Source organism: Leguminivora glycinivorella, chromosome 8 (assembly GCF_023078275.1).
Source record: "Leguminivora glycinivorella isolate SPB_JAAS2020 chromosome 8, LegGlyc_1.1, whole genome shotgun sequence".
In the NCBI taxonomy this organism is placed as follows: Eukaryota; Metazoa; Arthropoda; class Insecta; order Lepidoptera; family Tortricidae; genus Leguminivora; species Leguminivora glycinivorella.
Window position 1 is genome coordinate 302,354 of NC_062978.1, and position 14,146 is coordinate 316,499.

The 14,146-nt window shown below is 37.7% G+C and overlaps 1 protein-coding gene across 3 annotated transcripts in view; it reads left to right on the forward strand.

The window, feature by feature from the left end:
• The first annotated feature begins 3,453 nt into the window (after positions 1-3,453).
• LOC125229234 (tyrosine-protein kinase Btk29A) overlaps positions 3,454-14,146 on the forward strand; it is a 65,273-nt gene continuing 54,580 nt past the window's right edge. For all 3 annotated transcript variants that reach the window (XM_048134031.1, XM_048134032.1, XM_048134040.1), the window contains exons 1-2: positions 3,454-3,638; positions 4,227-4,382. In XM_048134031.1, the coding sequence (XP_047989988.1) occupies positions 4,233-4,382 (150 nt within the window). In that variant the 5' untranslated portion in view covers positions 3,454-3,638; positions 4,227-4,232. The remainder of the gene's footprint in view (positions 3,639-4,226; positions 4,383-14,146) is intronic.

The window sequence follows — 14,146 nt, forward strand, 5'->3', positions numbered from 1 at the left end:
GAGTTTGAAAATAAGTGAGGTGTCGTCTGCAAACAATACTATATCATGGTGGGTCTTTACAAGGAATGGCAAGTCATTTATGTAGATAAGGAACAGGAAAGGCCCCAATATTGATCCCTGTGGTACACCCATAGAGACCAATGACCCAGTTGATCTCTGTCCATTGACATCTACCCTTTGTATTCTACCATTTAAGTAGGACTTGAGTAAATCTAGTGCTGATCCTCTGACTCCATAATAATGTAGTTTCCTGATCAATGTTTCATGACAAACACAGTCGAAGGCCTTAGATAAATCACAAAAGATACCTAAAGCATCTTGTGACTCCTCCCAGGCATCGAAAATATGCCTAATTAGCTCAACACCAGCATCGGTTGTCGAGCGACCCCGTGTGAAGCCAAATTGCTTATTATGCATTAAATTATTAACGTTAAAATGTCGTACTAATTGAGAAAGAACTAATTTTTCAAATATTTTACTGAAAGTTGGCAGCACAGATATTGGTCTAAAGTTAGTGGGGTCAGAGTGGCTGCCGGATTTAAATAAAGGAGTTATTTTGCTATGTTTCATTAGATCAGGAAACTCGCCGCAGTCAACACTGTTGTTGAATATAACTGCTAAGTCAGGCGCTACAACCTCAACTAAGGATTTTACGGCATGGACGGAGACCCCCAGAGGTCACTAGTTTTTTTGACATTAATTGATTTAAATGCCTTTACTATATCTGAGGTACAAACATGTTCAAAATAAAGGTCTCTACAACACTCAGGAACGTTTTCCTCTAATAATGTGACGGCAGATAAGGGTGATGAATTTAAATCCTTAGTTGTGAATGCTGGTATCTCGGTGAAAAATTTTTCGAACTCTGTTGCTACTTCAAAATTGGAATCTATAATTTTGTTATCAATATTCAGTTTAATATCTTTTACTGCGTGTTTCGAGCGACCAGTTTCCACATTAATTACTTTCCACGTTGCTTTAATAATGTCAGAGCTATTTTTTATTTTATTACTAAGATAATTTCGCTTAGCGATATGACAATCTATCTTGAACTTCTTCGAATATTGCTTAACATGTTCTTTAAATTCATCACTCGTATTAAACCGCCGTTCTTCATACAAGGCATACAATGCACATCTTCGTTGATGTAACTCTGCAGTAGCCCACTCACTAAAAACTGATGCACCACTAACTACGACCGATTTTGAAGTAAATATTGCATTATAATGTTGCAGAAAAGTGTGAAAGAATGAATTATACATACTATTAGGACTCATATCGGAAGACAGGGAGGGTAGCGCCTGAACCAAACTTTGCTTCATTCGTTCCACGCGGTCGGAGGTTACTGGTACAAAAGTTATTTGTTTTCTCAAAGTATTTTTCCTTAATGTCTCAAATACTATCAATTGGCCTAAATGGTCTGATTCTAAGTTGCTAATTACGAGTACATCTTTAGTAGTAGGAAAAATATCAGTGAAAATATTATCTATACAGGTGGCACTAGTGGCAGTCACTCTAGTAGGCTCCATAAAAATATGATTGAGATTACATGATTTGAAAAGATTCAACAATCTGATACTTATTGTTGAATTTTCCAAGATATTTACATTAAAGTCGCCGCATATAAGTATTTTTTTACTAGAAGATGATATTTTAAGTAGCACAGATTCCATAATTTTTTCAAAAGTTTCAAAATTACTTAATGGCGGCCTATACACACAGACAACAATAAATTGCTCCAATTCTACAGCACTTAGTTCTATAGTCCGTTCAACAGACACCTTAATCGAAATAATCGCGGACAGATGTACCTACAAAGAAACCTAGGGATCCAATTGAAACTCTTATTTTTTGTAAACGTTTCAATAACAATACTTTTATTACGCGGGCGAAGCCGCGGGTAAAAGCTAGTAGCACACGCCGCTCTATCTTTTAATTAGATAATTAAGTTAAACGTGGTTAAACCTTTGTTGTAATCTGAAAACATTATTATACATCTCAAGAAACATCCGCTGTATCATTGATGAAGACCACCCTTCGCCCCCTATCCGGAAACCCATATATGTATCCATCTCTATTCGTAACAGGAATGGTTGGTCTTCAAACTCTAGAAACCAGACGGAAACTGCTGCATATTATGCATTACCGCCAACTGTTTCACCATAGAGTAGATGACGCATCCGTGCTTGAGAGAATGGGGCTGCAAGTGCCAAGAGCGAATGTGGTGGTTGGCATGCCGGGCGCGGTGCCGGCGCGGCGGCGGCGGCGCCTGTTCGCGGCGGCCGGCGCACCGCTCGAGCCCGAGCTGCTCTTAACCGCATCATGTTGGAGACAGACGATATTGACATATTTGCTGATAGTGTTGGTGTGTTTTACAGAAAACTCTTAAGGTTCATAGACTCTACACTCCTTAGGTGATTAACTGTTAACTTTTGTGTATTTTTAATAAATAAATAAATAAACGTGAAAAAAGTCCCAGAATCGGGCCCCTTTTGCTATACTCTGACCGCCCCTGTCTATACTACTGTAATGTTTGACGTTATCACGTTAAACTACCGTCCGTAAACCGACTTTACAGACAACCAATTTTTTTCCGTCGCCGTCAATAGTAATTGCGAACAATGTAAGCAAATCAGCCAATGTAATATCCGTATTCTAGCACTCTTTGATTATTTTAAGATCATCATGTGATGCATATTGATTAAATAACACAGTGTTTAGCCAGTATTTGACGAGTTAGAAAGGAAATCAAACACAGTTCGAAATTTTGACTGCTGGTTTGTTTACATTGTTCGCAATTTCTATTGACGGCGACTTTTAGCTTTAATCATTGGCACTTGGCACTACATAAAGGCGGCAAATTCTATTACGAACACAAGGGTGATTGACGTGTGTTTGACAGCTAAGCTCTATATTGGGCAATTCAGCGTTAAGTCCAGCATAACTTCAGTCTGATGCAACTTGTAGTTCTAATTGGCCCTATAAAATAGTGAAGCCATTATCGTAAGTTCCGTAGAGCCCATAAATTGGTATGGCTCCCCACAGACAGTCTTAAAAATTCATAATCTTAAAAAAAAATTGTATGCAAATTGACAGTTCAAACTGACACTGACAGATTGACTGACAGTTTGAACTGTCAATTTGCATACAATTTTTTTTTAAGATTATGAATTTTTAAGACTGTCTGTGGGGAGCCTATGACAGTTGCATATCTTCTTAGTCTCCCCACAGACAGTCTTAAAAATTCATAATCTTAAAAAAAACTTGTATGCAATCTGACAGTTCAGATCTGTCAGTGTCTTGTCAGTGTCAGTTTGAACTGTCAGATTGCATACAAGTTTTTTTTAAGATTATGAATTTTTAAGACTGTCTGTGGGGATCCTTAGTAGTTTGTGGACGGTTGACAAGACATATTTTGTCTATGCTCTGGGTTGTTCTTGTTGTCATGTTTTGTTGTCCATGTCTTTCTCGTTCATGCAAAAAGCAAAGCAAAGCAAACTTCCTAGGCAAAGCAAGTAATGAAAGCAGAATATTAAATGCAGTGTATGACGAGGATTTAAGGAATTTATTGGAGTTTTCAGTAAAGAAAGTGCTGCTGTCTGATAAAATACCCTGGTTATGGACTTCCACTAATTTTGGTAGGTTTTGTATAATTATTTTGTCCCAAGTATTTCGGTTTTAAATATCTTGAAGTATTTAAAACTAGCCGGTTTAAATGTTTTGTATCATTCTTATTTGGTAACGATGACATCGCAAAAGAACTCGTTGTGCCTAATATACACCAGTATTAATTATAATCGCAAGTTTTAGCCTTCACAACATAACTATGTTTCATTTTATTCTTTGTTATCATATTCTTCAGAGGAATGTTGCTCTGTGTTTAAACTATTCCTGTAACAAAGTATTTATCATACTCAGGACAAATACATTTTTTCTTTAAATAACTCAAACAATATGCAATAAAAAACAGGTAGTTTGCTCATTATATTATAAATCATCCTAGACTTTTAGTCTACCTTTGAAATAAGAAAATAGTTTTAAGTAGTAAAAATACAGAACTAACTTTCATTGGGTATTAATATTTAGATAAATAATGAAATTCCTAGTTAATAATTTTATTTTGCATAATTACAACTTTAAAAGTGGCTGTAAGCTGAACATTTCCTATTATTTTGATGAAAATTGATGTTGATAATAATTATTATAATATTTGTACGTAATTACAGGAAACAATGGAAAAGAATGAGGAAGATGAGGTTATTTGCGAGACATTTATGGTGAAGAGATCTCAGAACAAGAAGTATTTCACTCCCGTCAACTACAAGGAGCGGTGGCTGGTGCTCACTCGGCGGGCTCTCGTTTACTACGACAATGCCAATGAGGTGAGTGATTCTATCACTAATATTCAGAGGGCGGAATTGCTCATGGCAAAAATTAAACGTCAATAGAGTTGGAACGTTAAATTCTATCGACTATCGATTACCTACACTGAAATTATCAGTATATTGTTGAGTTGTTTTCGACGTAAGTACGACAAGGATACTTCTTTATCCATTTGTTGACTGTTTTTCGTTTTGGATTAACCATTTTTTTCAAACGTGAATTAGTTTCAAAAGGACTAGTGACAGAAATGGTAATTGTAATTATATGTCATACAATTTACTTTTAATCTAATCAAAGAGGTCAAAATCAAATGGTCGAATAGCTAATCAAAGAGGTTTAAAGTCAGAAATGTAAAAGGAGACTGAATTTATCGATAGCTGAAAATGTCGATAAAATTTTACATTCCAACTCTATTGACGTTTGATTTTTGCCATGAGCAATTCCGCCCTCTGCTAATATTTTACACTTTATTTGGCCTTGAACTTGGAATTTGATCTGTATCTGTCTAGTGTCTATCAAACATATTGTTGCATAGTAAACTTACTTTGTAATTGGTACAAGTTGTTAAGTGTGTATGAGCATGGATGTTTTGCGTGCAAGGCATTGCCTCACGAGGCTCCTCGGTCAGTGTAAAGATACAGACTAAGTGCTCCCCTCAAGCTGTGGCAATATTTTAATCATAAATTTGCTGGGATTACACAAGAAAGAGGATAAAATCAATATGTTTTTCCAATTATTCAAATTATTAATATTTAAAAAAATATATAAACGGGCTTACTCTTGGCCACAGACTAGCCATAGGCAAAGACGTGGCCTACAATGGAGTGAGCTCATTCAAATTATAGTTCCAGATTGCAATATTGTCGCACATTGCAATATAGATTCCATGAAATCGGAATCAGTTATTATTTCAAAATGATTTCATAGTAACAATCAAATGTTAAGTTGCTTGGGACCTCATGCTATGATGACAGTGACAAGAAACTATTATTTTGACTGACAGATTAATAATACTTTAGACTAATTAGTAATTACATTGTGGACATACTAACTTGAGACATTTTTACTTTATATGCTGCTCAGGACATCTAATAACATTTAGTAAGGTAAGTTTTTTTTTATATTCTTTTAAATATTGAAGAATAGAATAGAATAGAAGAAGAATAGAAGAAAGTTATTCAGAAAACGCTTAAATTTAGGAATTACATAGACAGTACTAATTTATTGTTAAGCGTCACTGAAAGGGTCTCCACTCAGCTTAATGTCAAGATACCACTTAAGGATCTCGACGCTGGTCTTCCGTGGAAACCCTTCCGAGAGAGCGCAACTACATGCTAAAGTACATAATAGTGTTTATACACGGTGTTTCCGGTATCACTCAAAACCTCAGACACCCCAACTGATTTTTATTTTTTTAAACTCATCTAGAGTATTCATCTTTTAATCTGATGGTTACTTTTTTTAAATTGAATTTTTAATTTTCTGTACAGCTCTACTTGACTTTTAGCTCTACACTCAATAAAATAATTGCTAACTACCATCATAAACCATAAGACTATTTATTTGTGTACGTTACTGCAACGACATAAGGTTTACCAATAGACAGCTAAGATGTCACTGTAAAACACTTTAAAGCTTTGTCACAGTAAACTTCAAGTTGGACAGGTAATCGCAGTAAGCAAATAAACTCAATATTCAAAATGACAAGGTTGTAATTAGGTACGAGTTCAATTTGTTATGACTTATGTTAAACATCAAGATTAAACTGACAAACAACGTCAAACTCGTAGCGGAAAAAATAATCGTCCAAGTAACCAGCCAGTATTAATAACCCTAAATACTGAAAAAGGTAAACAACCTCTAGCAATGCGATATACACAATGTTGTATTACGAGTACAATAGAATGGGCACGTAAAAAATAACTAATAATACTAATTTAAATAAAAATATTACCCCCATCAAGATATAGCTCAATCGATTCTACTCTCGATTCTGAACAAACTGTTTTCAGGTTTTTAGTGTTAAGTGAAACACGGTGTATATAGGTAAGTGCAAAACCTGAAATAGATACCAAAGATACCATACACCAAAGAAAAAGCGATCAAGCTCACTCGTATAGGTAGGTACAAAAAGTTTCAAAAATTTAATTTGGTATAATTGTTATTATTTAAATGAAGACCACAATTTAAATGTAGACCACAAAGAAAGAAAGAATTTACGAAATTAATTACGAAATTACGGCACCGAAACAGTCGTCATTAAAGGTGAAGTAGAATTTAACGCTATAATGTAATATAATACAGTCAAGTGCAAAAAAACGTATCGATTTTATCCGCTCAAAAATATGTACCGAGACCTTATTCCGCCGACATAAAGTGCTATGGGACATATTTTTGATAAGTTGTACGCACCCATATTTTTACACTTGACTGTACAATATAAGGGAGGCACTCTTTCCATTTGGACAGGCCCAGCTGAGTTTAATTTTCTATTGGTCAGTTATGGATATAGATCTACATGAATAGTTATGGATATAGATCTACATGAATAGTTATGGATATAGATCTACATGAATAGTTATGGATATAGATCTACATGAATAGTTATGGATATAGATCTACATGAATAGTTATGGATATAGATCTACATGAATAGTTATGGATATAGACTAGACTCTTTACGGAGTTTACGGACTCTAGGGAGATATAGATTGTTACAGCCATAACTCCCGAGGGAAAAATATTAGCCTTTGTCCTACGGATGATGTCTAACTTAACGAAAAGCTTGGGAGTGGGTTCAGTTCAGACGAGCATTTCATATAGCACGCATACCTATAGAATAAATGGAAAAACAAGTGCGCGTATAAGCTCGTAAAAATAACAACGTAGTTTTTAGCTCGTAATGCTGAAACAAGCAATACGACCGACAATACGTGAGTTTTTGATTTATTTTTATTTTTATTTAACAAATAAGCACATTATATTATTCACATTTATGTTTCTCGCCAAACTGTCTTGCAGTTTGTTGGCGAGATAGCGCTCATTTTTAACTTTTACATATACTTACATATTTGTTAGGCACTAATTAACTTAAAACTATTTACATGCAGTGCGCACCTGATGTTATTATTATTACATGCTAATGCTTCCTGGCGGTTTAGCACAAGTTGCGCTGTCGAGCGCGAGTCCATACATCAAGTGCGACTTCAGGTGCGGACCCGCGGGCGAGAGCGCAGGCTGTGATAGACCAGCTGGACTACTCTATTACACTTATACTTTAGGTAGATAAATAGATAGAGATAGAGTCTGAAAGGCCTAAATGGTTTTTTGATTGTATAGAAAGGATAGCCTTTGTCAGGTGTCAGGTGAGCTGGACTCGCACACCGTGGGTTTCGTATCAGCTTATTTAGGTACTCGATACTGCATCCTGTTATTTTACGGATCATAATAATGTGCAGAGCTGATAAGCGAGCTAAAAATGTAAATAAAGTCACGTTTTCACCATATCCCCGCGTGGTGACTAGTTCAGAAATTCACCACCCCTTTCCTTCTGTGTGTCGTAGAAGTCGACTGTGCGATATGGGTTCAATTGTTGAGTGATCGGCTAGCAACCTGTCATTGTAATATCACAATTTCGTTAACTTTCAACCCCTTCATTGCTAAGAGCTTAATATGTAGTGTTATACTTGAGCAGTTTCATGTATTCTGCCTACCCCTTTTGGTAATAAAGGAGTGTTTAAATATGTATGTATGTTTTCTTCATATCTCGCTGTCTAAATTTACTCTTTCTCCAATTTACCTAAGTAATTTCTGACTCGTAGTACTTAAACAACAAGTGCGCTAGCTAAATTCATACTAATATTATAAATGGGAAAGTGTGTGTGTCTGTTTGTTTGTCCATCTTTCGCGGAAAAACGGAGCGACGAATTGATGTGATTTTTTAAGTGGAGATAGTTGAAGGGATAGAGAGTGACATAGGCTACTTTTTGCCTGTTTCTAACGTCTACTTCCCTAAAGTGGGGGGTGGAAGTTTGTGTGGAGCATTCGGCAATTTACGAATTTAACGCGACGCGAGCAAAGCCGCGGGTAAAAGCTAGTAGTTTTATAAATTGCTTATTTAATGTCATAATTCATAAACCTCATAAATATCTGTGAAACGGAAATAACTAAAACTTCCCGGCCTAGGCTTCCATTCTGTATGCCTTTATATTCCTAATTTTATTCACCCCGTGTTGCTCCGCCTGAAACGCGATACTTTGAATCCTATTCATTACATGTTCGAGTAAAAGTAACTTTTCATGTACGAGGTGCGGTCCAAAAGTTTCCGGCCTAACAAAGAAAGGGCTTACATATCTTTACAATTTTATTTTTATTTTTTAATATAGTCTTCCTCTGTCACAACGCACTTTTCAAATCTCTTTATAAGCTTCTCCATCACCTAATAAAAATAATAAAGACTTTTGTCCTTAAAATCGCCCTAAACCGCACGGGTCACTTCGTCAAACGAAGATTTTTTTTTCTACTTCAGTCTACCTTAAGTTTTTAGAACAAATAATAATCACTTGGGGTCACGTCTCGAATATAAGGTAGGTGCCGAATATTTTTGAAGACACATTTCGTTATAGCAACCTTGTAAAATGAAGCAGCGTGAACGGGGAAATTGTCGCGGAGATGCCCTTGTGCCTCTGCTAAGTTTTTAAAGACTATTCTGCATAATCTGCTATCGTAATTGGACAAAAAATATTGCGTAGCATCTGCTATTTACCGTAGTCTACCCTTCTTTTATGTAAATCGTTAGAATTTCGTGACAACCCTAGAATACCGTAGTACCGGCAACCGTAGAATGCCTTTATCTTTTTTCGTGCATTTTGTGACAGAGGTTGTTCTAGGCGCCTTTTCACCATGACGTTGTCACTCCATTAATTTTCTTTTGTACAGAGTATCGTCTTACATAACCATGGTTTCATCTACAGTAGCAATTGCATTCAAAAAACTCGCTACGCGGTGTCTATGCTGGTCTCAAGTTTCATGAACTCACGGTTTTTCACTCATCTCGCTGTAAGCACGATAAAAGTTTGGGCACTAACCTAGCACTAAACACCGTAAAAAAACCTACAGCCAACAGACACCTAAAGAAACTATACACCAAAAAAGTGGAATAAATGACGAACACAATGATATCCATACTTTTTTTAAACTCTTCCGCCATATTTGTCGGGCCGGAGACATTTGGACCGCACCTCGTAAACTGTAAGTATTGTTCGAAGCAGATTTGATCAAAGATGTTGCGCATTATTCGTGGGGAATTATACAAATATCCGTATATCGTGGTGAGGCTGAGGGTGGAGGGTGGAGGGTGGGCGCGCATGCGCGGGCTGGGCGTGTCGCGCCGGGCACGGGCAGTTCCGCGAGCGGCCGGGGGCTGCCTGCCGTCCCAGACACCACTGGTAATTACTAGCATGTTGTCTACGCGTTGCAATAACACATTTTGAGCGATCAATTCATACAATCAGCCGTGCCTTGTGAGGAGCGCGAGCGTGAGTTTGCGTCCACGTACCTACGCTAGTTTTTCGTCCACACAATAACAAATGATTTTTCAGTTTGTAATATGCGAAATATAAAGTGTATGTAAGGAAGATATATTGCTTATAAGGATTGCATTAAGTGTGGTAAAGAAGGTTTATAGGTATTTCGTCACATGAACGCAAACTGACGCCGCGCCGGACGGAAACTAGCGCAGTAACACAGGGTCTACGCGTTTTTACAACACATTTAGACCCCTGTTTCATTCATACAACAGGCGTGTCAATTTGTGTGTACACCTCTTCCTGTATCCGCCACATGCTACACAAAGTTTGTAATATTTTAGTGGTCACTGTCTTATTTAACTAATGTGAAAATAAACGTACTTATTATGTTTCTCTCATAAGCCATCGAAATGGGCATTATTCGTGAATCCCGTCAGCAATGTTTTAAAAGGCAAAAAAAGAGATCCACTTCCTCAACTCTAGTTTCAAATATTAATTTGTCTTGTAAAGAAAGGATACGTTTTATTTCCCACTAATAAAAAAGTAATAATAAATACGTGAAACACTTCACGCCAATAACGCCTTTTAAGGCACATTTCCTTGACACTTTCCAAGATATTTTGACTTCGAGAATGAAAAACTCGTTAAAAATCAAAATCGTAGAGTATTTTACAGTTAGTCAAAGTTACTTAGTAACATTAACATACTTACAATCTACGCAAAGTATATAAGAATTTAATTAATTTAAGGAACCCTAAAATGAACTGAAATGTTGAACTTGAAAATGTCGATGTTTAGTGCTGACGCGCCCCAAGCATTCTTCATTGTACCCCAAGCTTTTCTTTACAATCTACAGATTTACCATAGAATTAGCTAACGCATCTACTTAGAGCGGTTTCGCACCACGTCCGATCCAAATCTGTCAAAATAAGATCCGCCGTAGCCGTAGAACTGTTTGTATGGTAATACAGACTATGAGCAGGTATCTAAAGAATGACAGAAAGGTCGGAAAGAAACCGGATGACGGAGATCGAATATCGGAACTCAGTCAAAACGTCTAGATAGTCCGTCTCTATTACACAGCTTTCGCGCGTCAATTTTTGCAGGTCAACAAAAACATAAAAAATGCTACAACACGAACAATTATAAACACTTGGGCAAATAGGTCAACTTATTTCTCTCTCTATTTAAATACTTATGTATATTTAGTTCTGTGATGTTCTTATATAGTGTTGAGTAGTGTTGACGCGTCCCAAGCGTTCTTCGTTATCCCGAGTCTTTCCCGCAGCACTCGTTGGCCGCGAAGTGTACACTACAATCCCTCAGTGGAGGGAACTACCCTCGCCGTTTAAGAGGAAGGGGTCGAACGCTTCTCTATACAAACATAATCCTTATTTTCCTCTCTGGATACTGACATTATGGAAAATATTTTTACACATGCTTTGCCCCTACCAAAGAGAATGGAGGTATTATAGAGGCTTACTGTCAAAGTAAATCCCACCAAAAACATTCTGTAAAAAACTAGCCAAGTCTCGATGGAGCTGCTTGTTTATCTCTAAAAAGTAATATTTTAATGTTGTGTGACTTGGCCGTTGAAGGCTAGCGGTTCTGGCGACATATTAAAGCAATGGTGTCATGGAGCACCTGGTTTTGTACCCTTGTGTACTCTTCAACGGCCAAGTCACACAACATTAACTACTTATAATAATAAAGAAATCGCAGTACGGAACATTAGACTTGGCACGACTTTGTCTAGATTTCATTACTTTTTAGAGATAAACAAGCAGCTCCATCGAGACTTGGCTAGTTTTTTACAGAATGTTTTTGGTGGGATTTCACGTCTTTTTGCTGAAACGTGGACATGAAATGAAGCAGCCGACCAAGTTGAATGTTTTTTGTAAAGGGGGTATGTGGATCTCTAATAGTTTGGTTGGGCTCTTGTGTAACTTGTGTTTTCTAATCAGGTACTCCAGATCTTCGAGTATCCTAGTTTTTATAATTTTCCCTTTATGTGGTCATTAAACCCTAACTCTGTACCAAATTTCAGCTCTCTGAGGGAAGTATGTACTAGTTCTATTCTGATAATCATGAATGAGTGAGTGTCTGTCATAAATGCGAAAATTTGCTTTCGCTTAACTTCGGAACTAAATGACCTACAGACTTGAAATTTTGGATTTTAAGTATGTGGTTATAGCTTACTGGAAGACGAACATTTCTGCGTTCTGGTCTTATCCAGCGGAGGTTCTCAAATAGGGGCCTGAAAATGCGGCGAAATGTTTCCAGTAAAGGATGATACGGCAGTGTTTGCTTTGCGCTCGACTTGGCGGGGGCACCAGTGCCCCCAGATTCTGTGGTCACAGTATTCTTTACTCCCCTGACTTTAGTTGCCGTTTTGACGCATATTATTTGACTGGTATGTATGTTAAAATGATTAATCATCGCCATCTAATCGAGTACTCAACCAATAGTTAATGTTGATTGATACATAATTCCGAAATAATTTGTCTTAAAGTGGCATAGTTACGGTTGTAGATTCTTGCCCCTACGTTTTTTTAATTTTCATGTAAGTATTGTAAGGGTTAAGAACGCTTAAAAAGTTGTACCAAATCGTGTCTCGCTCCCAATATTGCCAATGGAAAATATCAACTTGCGTATAAATGGGGACAATATTTGTACGAACTACCGATTTCGGGTCGGTCCCCTTAATGTATGTGTAGTCACGGCGTGCACTTGACTGCACCACGCGAGCCCCTCGTCGCGTCGCCCGCGCGGCTTTAATGGAGGGCCCTCCGCTACTCGCGCTAATTGTTTCCAAAAGACTCACTCGCAGGCTAACGCGAGTTTTTAATGCGTTGCTCGATTGCGAGAACGTCAGGAACACAGAGAACCTCCTATAGAGTGGCAGTCTTGTATATTTGGTTCGCGATACGAGTCACCAGTGTTTGGGGTGCGAGGAGCGGGCGGGGAATGTGTTAAGCGCGCTGTGATTGGCCGTTTCAAGGACGGCGGGCAGTCGCGCCAGATGAAAAGGGACAGAAGTATGACTGTCCCTCTGCTGACGCGTAAGTGGCCAATGTAAGTTGACCTATGCCGGCTCTGAATAAATTATAAATATGACTTATTTGTGGAATGTAATGCCGTCTGTTTTTAAATTTGAGCTTCTTGTTACCTTTCCACACCATTTCACACTACAGGTGGACATCTTTAAGGCATCAAAATACCCTTTTCCAATTTTTTTGTGCGAAAAACACGCGCTGCTTTCGGGTCTGTTACTTGGTCGATACTGATCGGGCACGGCGAGCGCCCGCGCTTATATCAGTGCAAATACTAGGAAGGCTGGCAACCGCGAGTCGTCTTGTAATAGATGTCTATAGGGGTTGGTCTGTGGTCAGGAATAATGACAGTCATTGTATGGAGAAAGTGAACTGAGCCTCTAGTCAAAGAGTAGAATCGTTGACGCTCCGTGGCGTGTCGTAGTTACCTCTCTGTCGCTTTTCCGTATTGGCACTACCGTTACCTTACGTTCCTATCGCTGGCCAAGGAGTGTCAAAGATTGTATTCTTGTGGCTATACTGGCTATAGTAATCCGACCCCTCCAAACGATTACTTACTAGAAGGTATCGTAGGTAGTGAAATTCGCCTCTCTTCTGCTCTTCTGTTCTTTCTTCGTTTTGCTTTTTTATTCATTCTCATCTCGCCACTGTTTTCGGTGACATTTGACATCTTTGATCATATTTGTTGTTTGCCTTAATCTTACTACAGATCATTCCTGATTCGTGCTATCGTTTAATATGGTCTTTCTCTAGTTATGTTTTTATGGAATTACGATGAGCGATTTAAAAACTCGAGTAAGTAATATTCATACTCCCCGAGTTACACACAATGTTTTTCATCACATTTGAGAGAAAAATACAGAGGAAACAGTTATAAGGCAAAACCTTCAACCGGCGGCGTTGCGACCAGTAGTGTATCTTGATTTACATCAGATTATTCATATTAAATCCATTGTTTTTGATAACAAACACTTTTTGAACGAAAACAAACTCGAAAATACTGCGTATAAATTAATTGCAATGTTCAAAAAAGCAGATAAATCATATAATTGAACTAAAATTTCACTTTTCACTCATATAAATATTTTCATTCATTTAAATATTTTTATCTGTTGTACTCTCCGTTGCTAGGCAACGGTAGGTGCCTCGCGTACGCACGCGGTCAAGCGCGAGTAGAGAGCA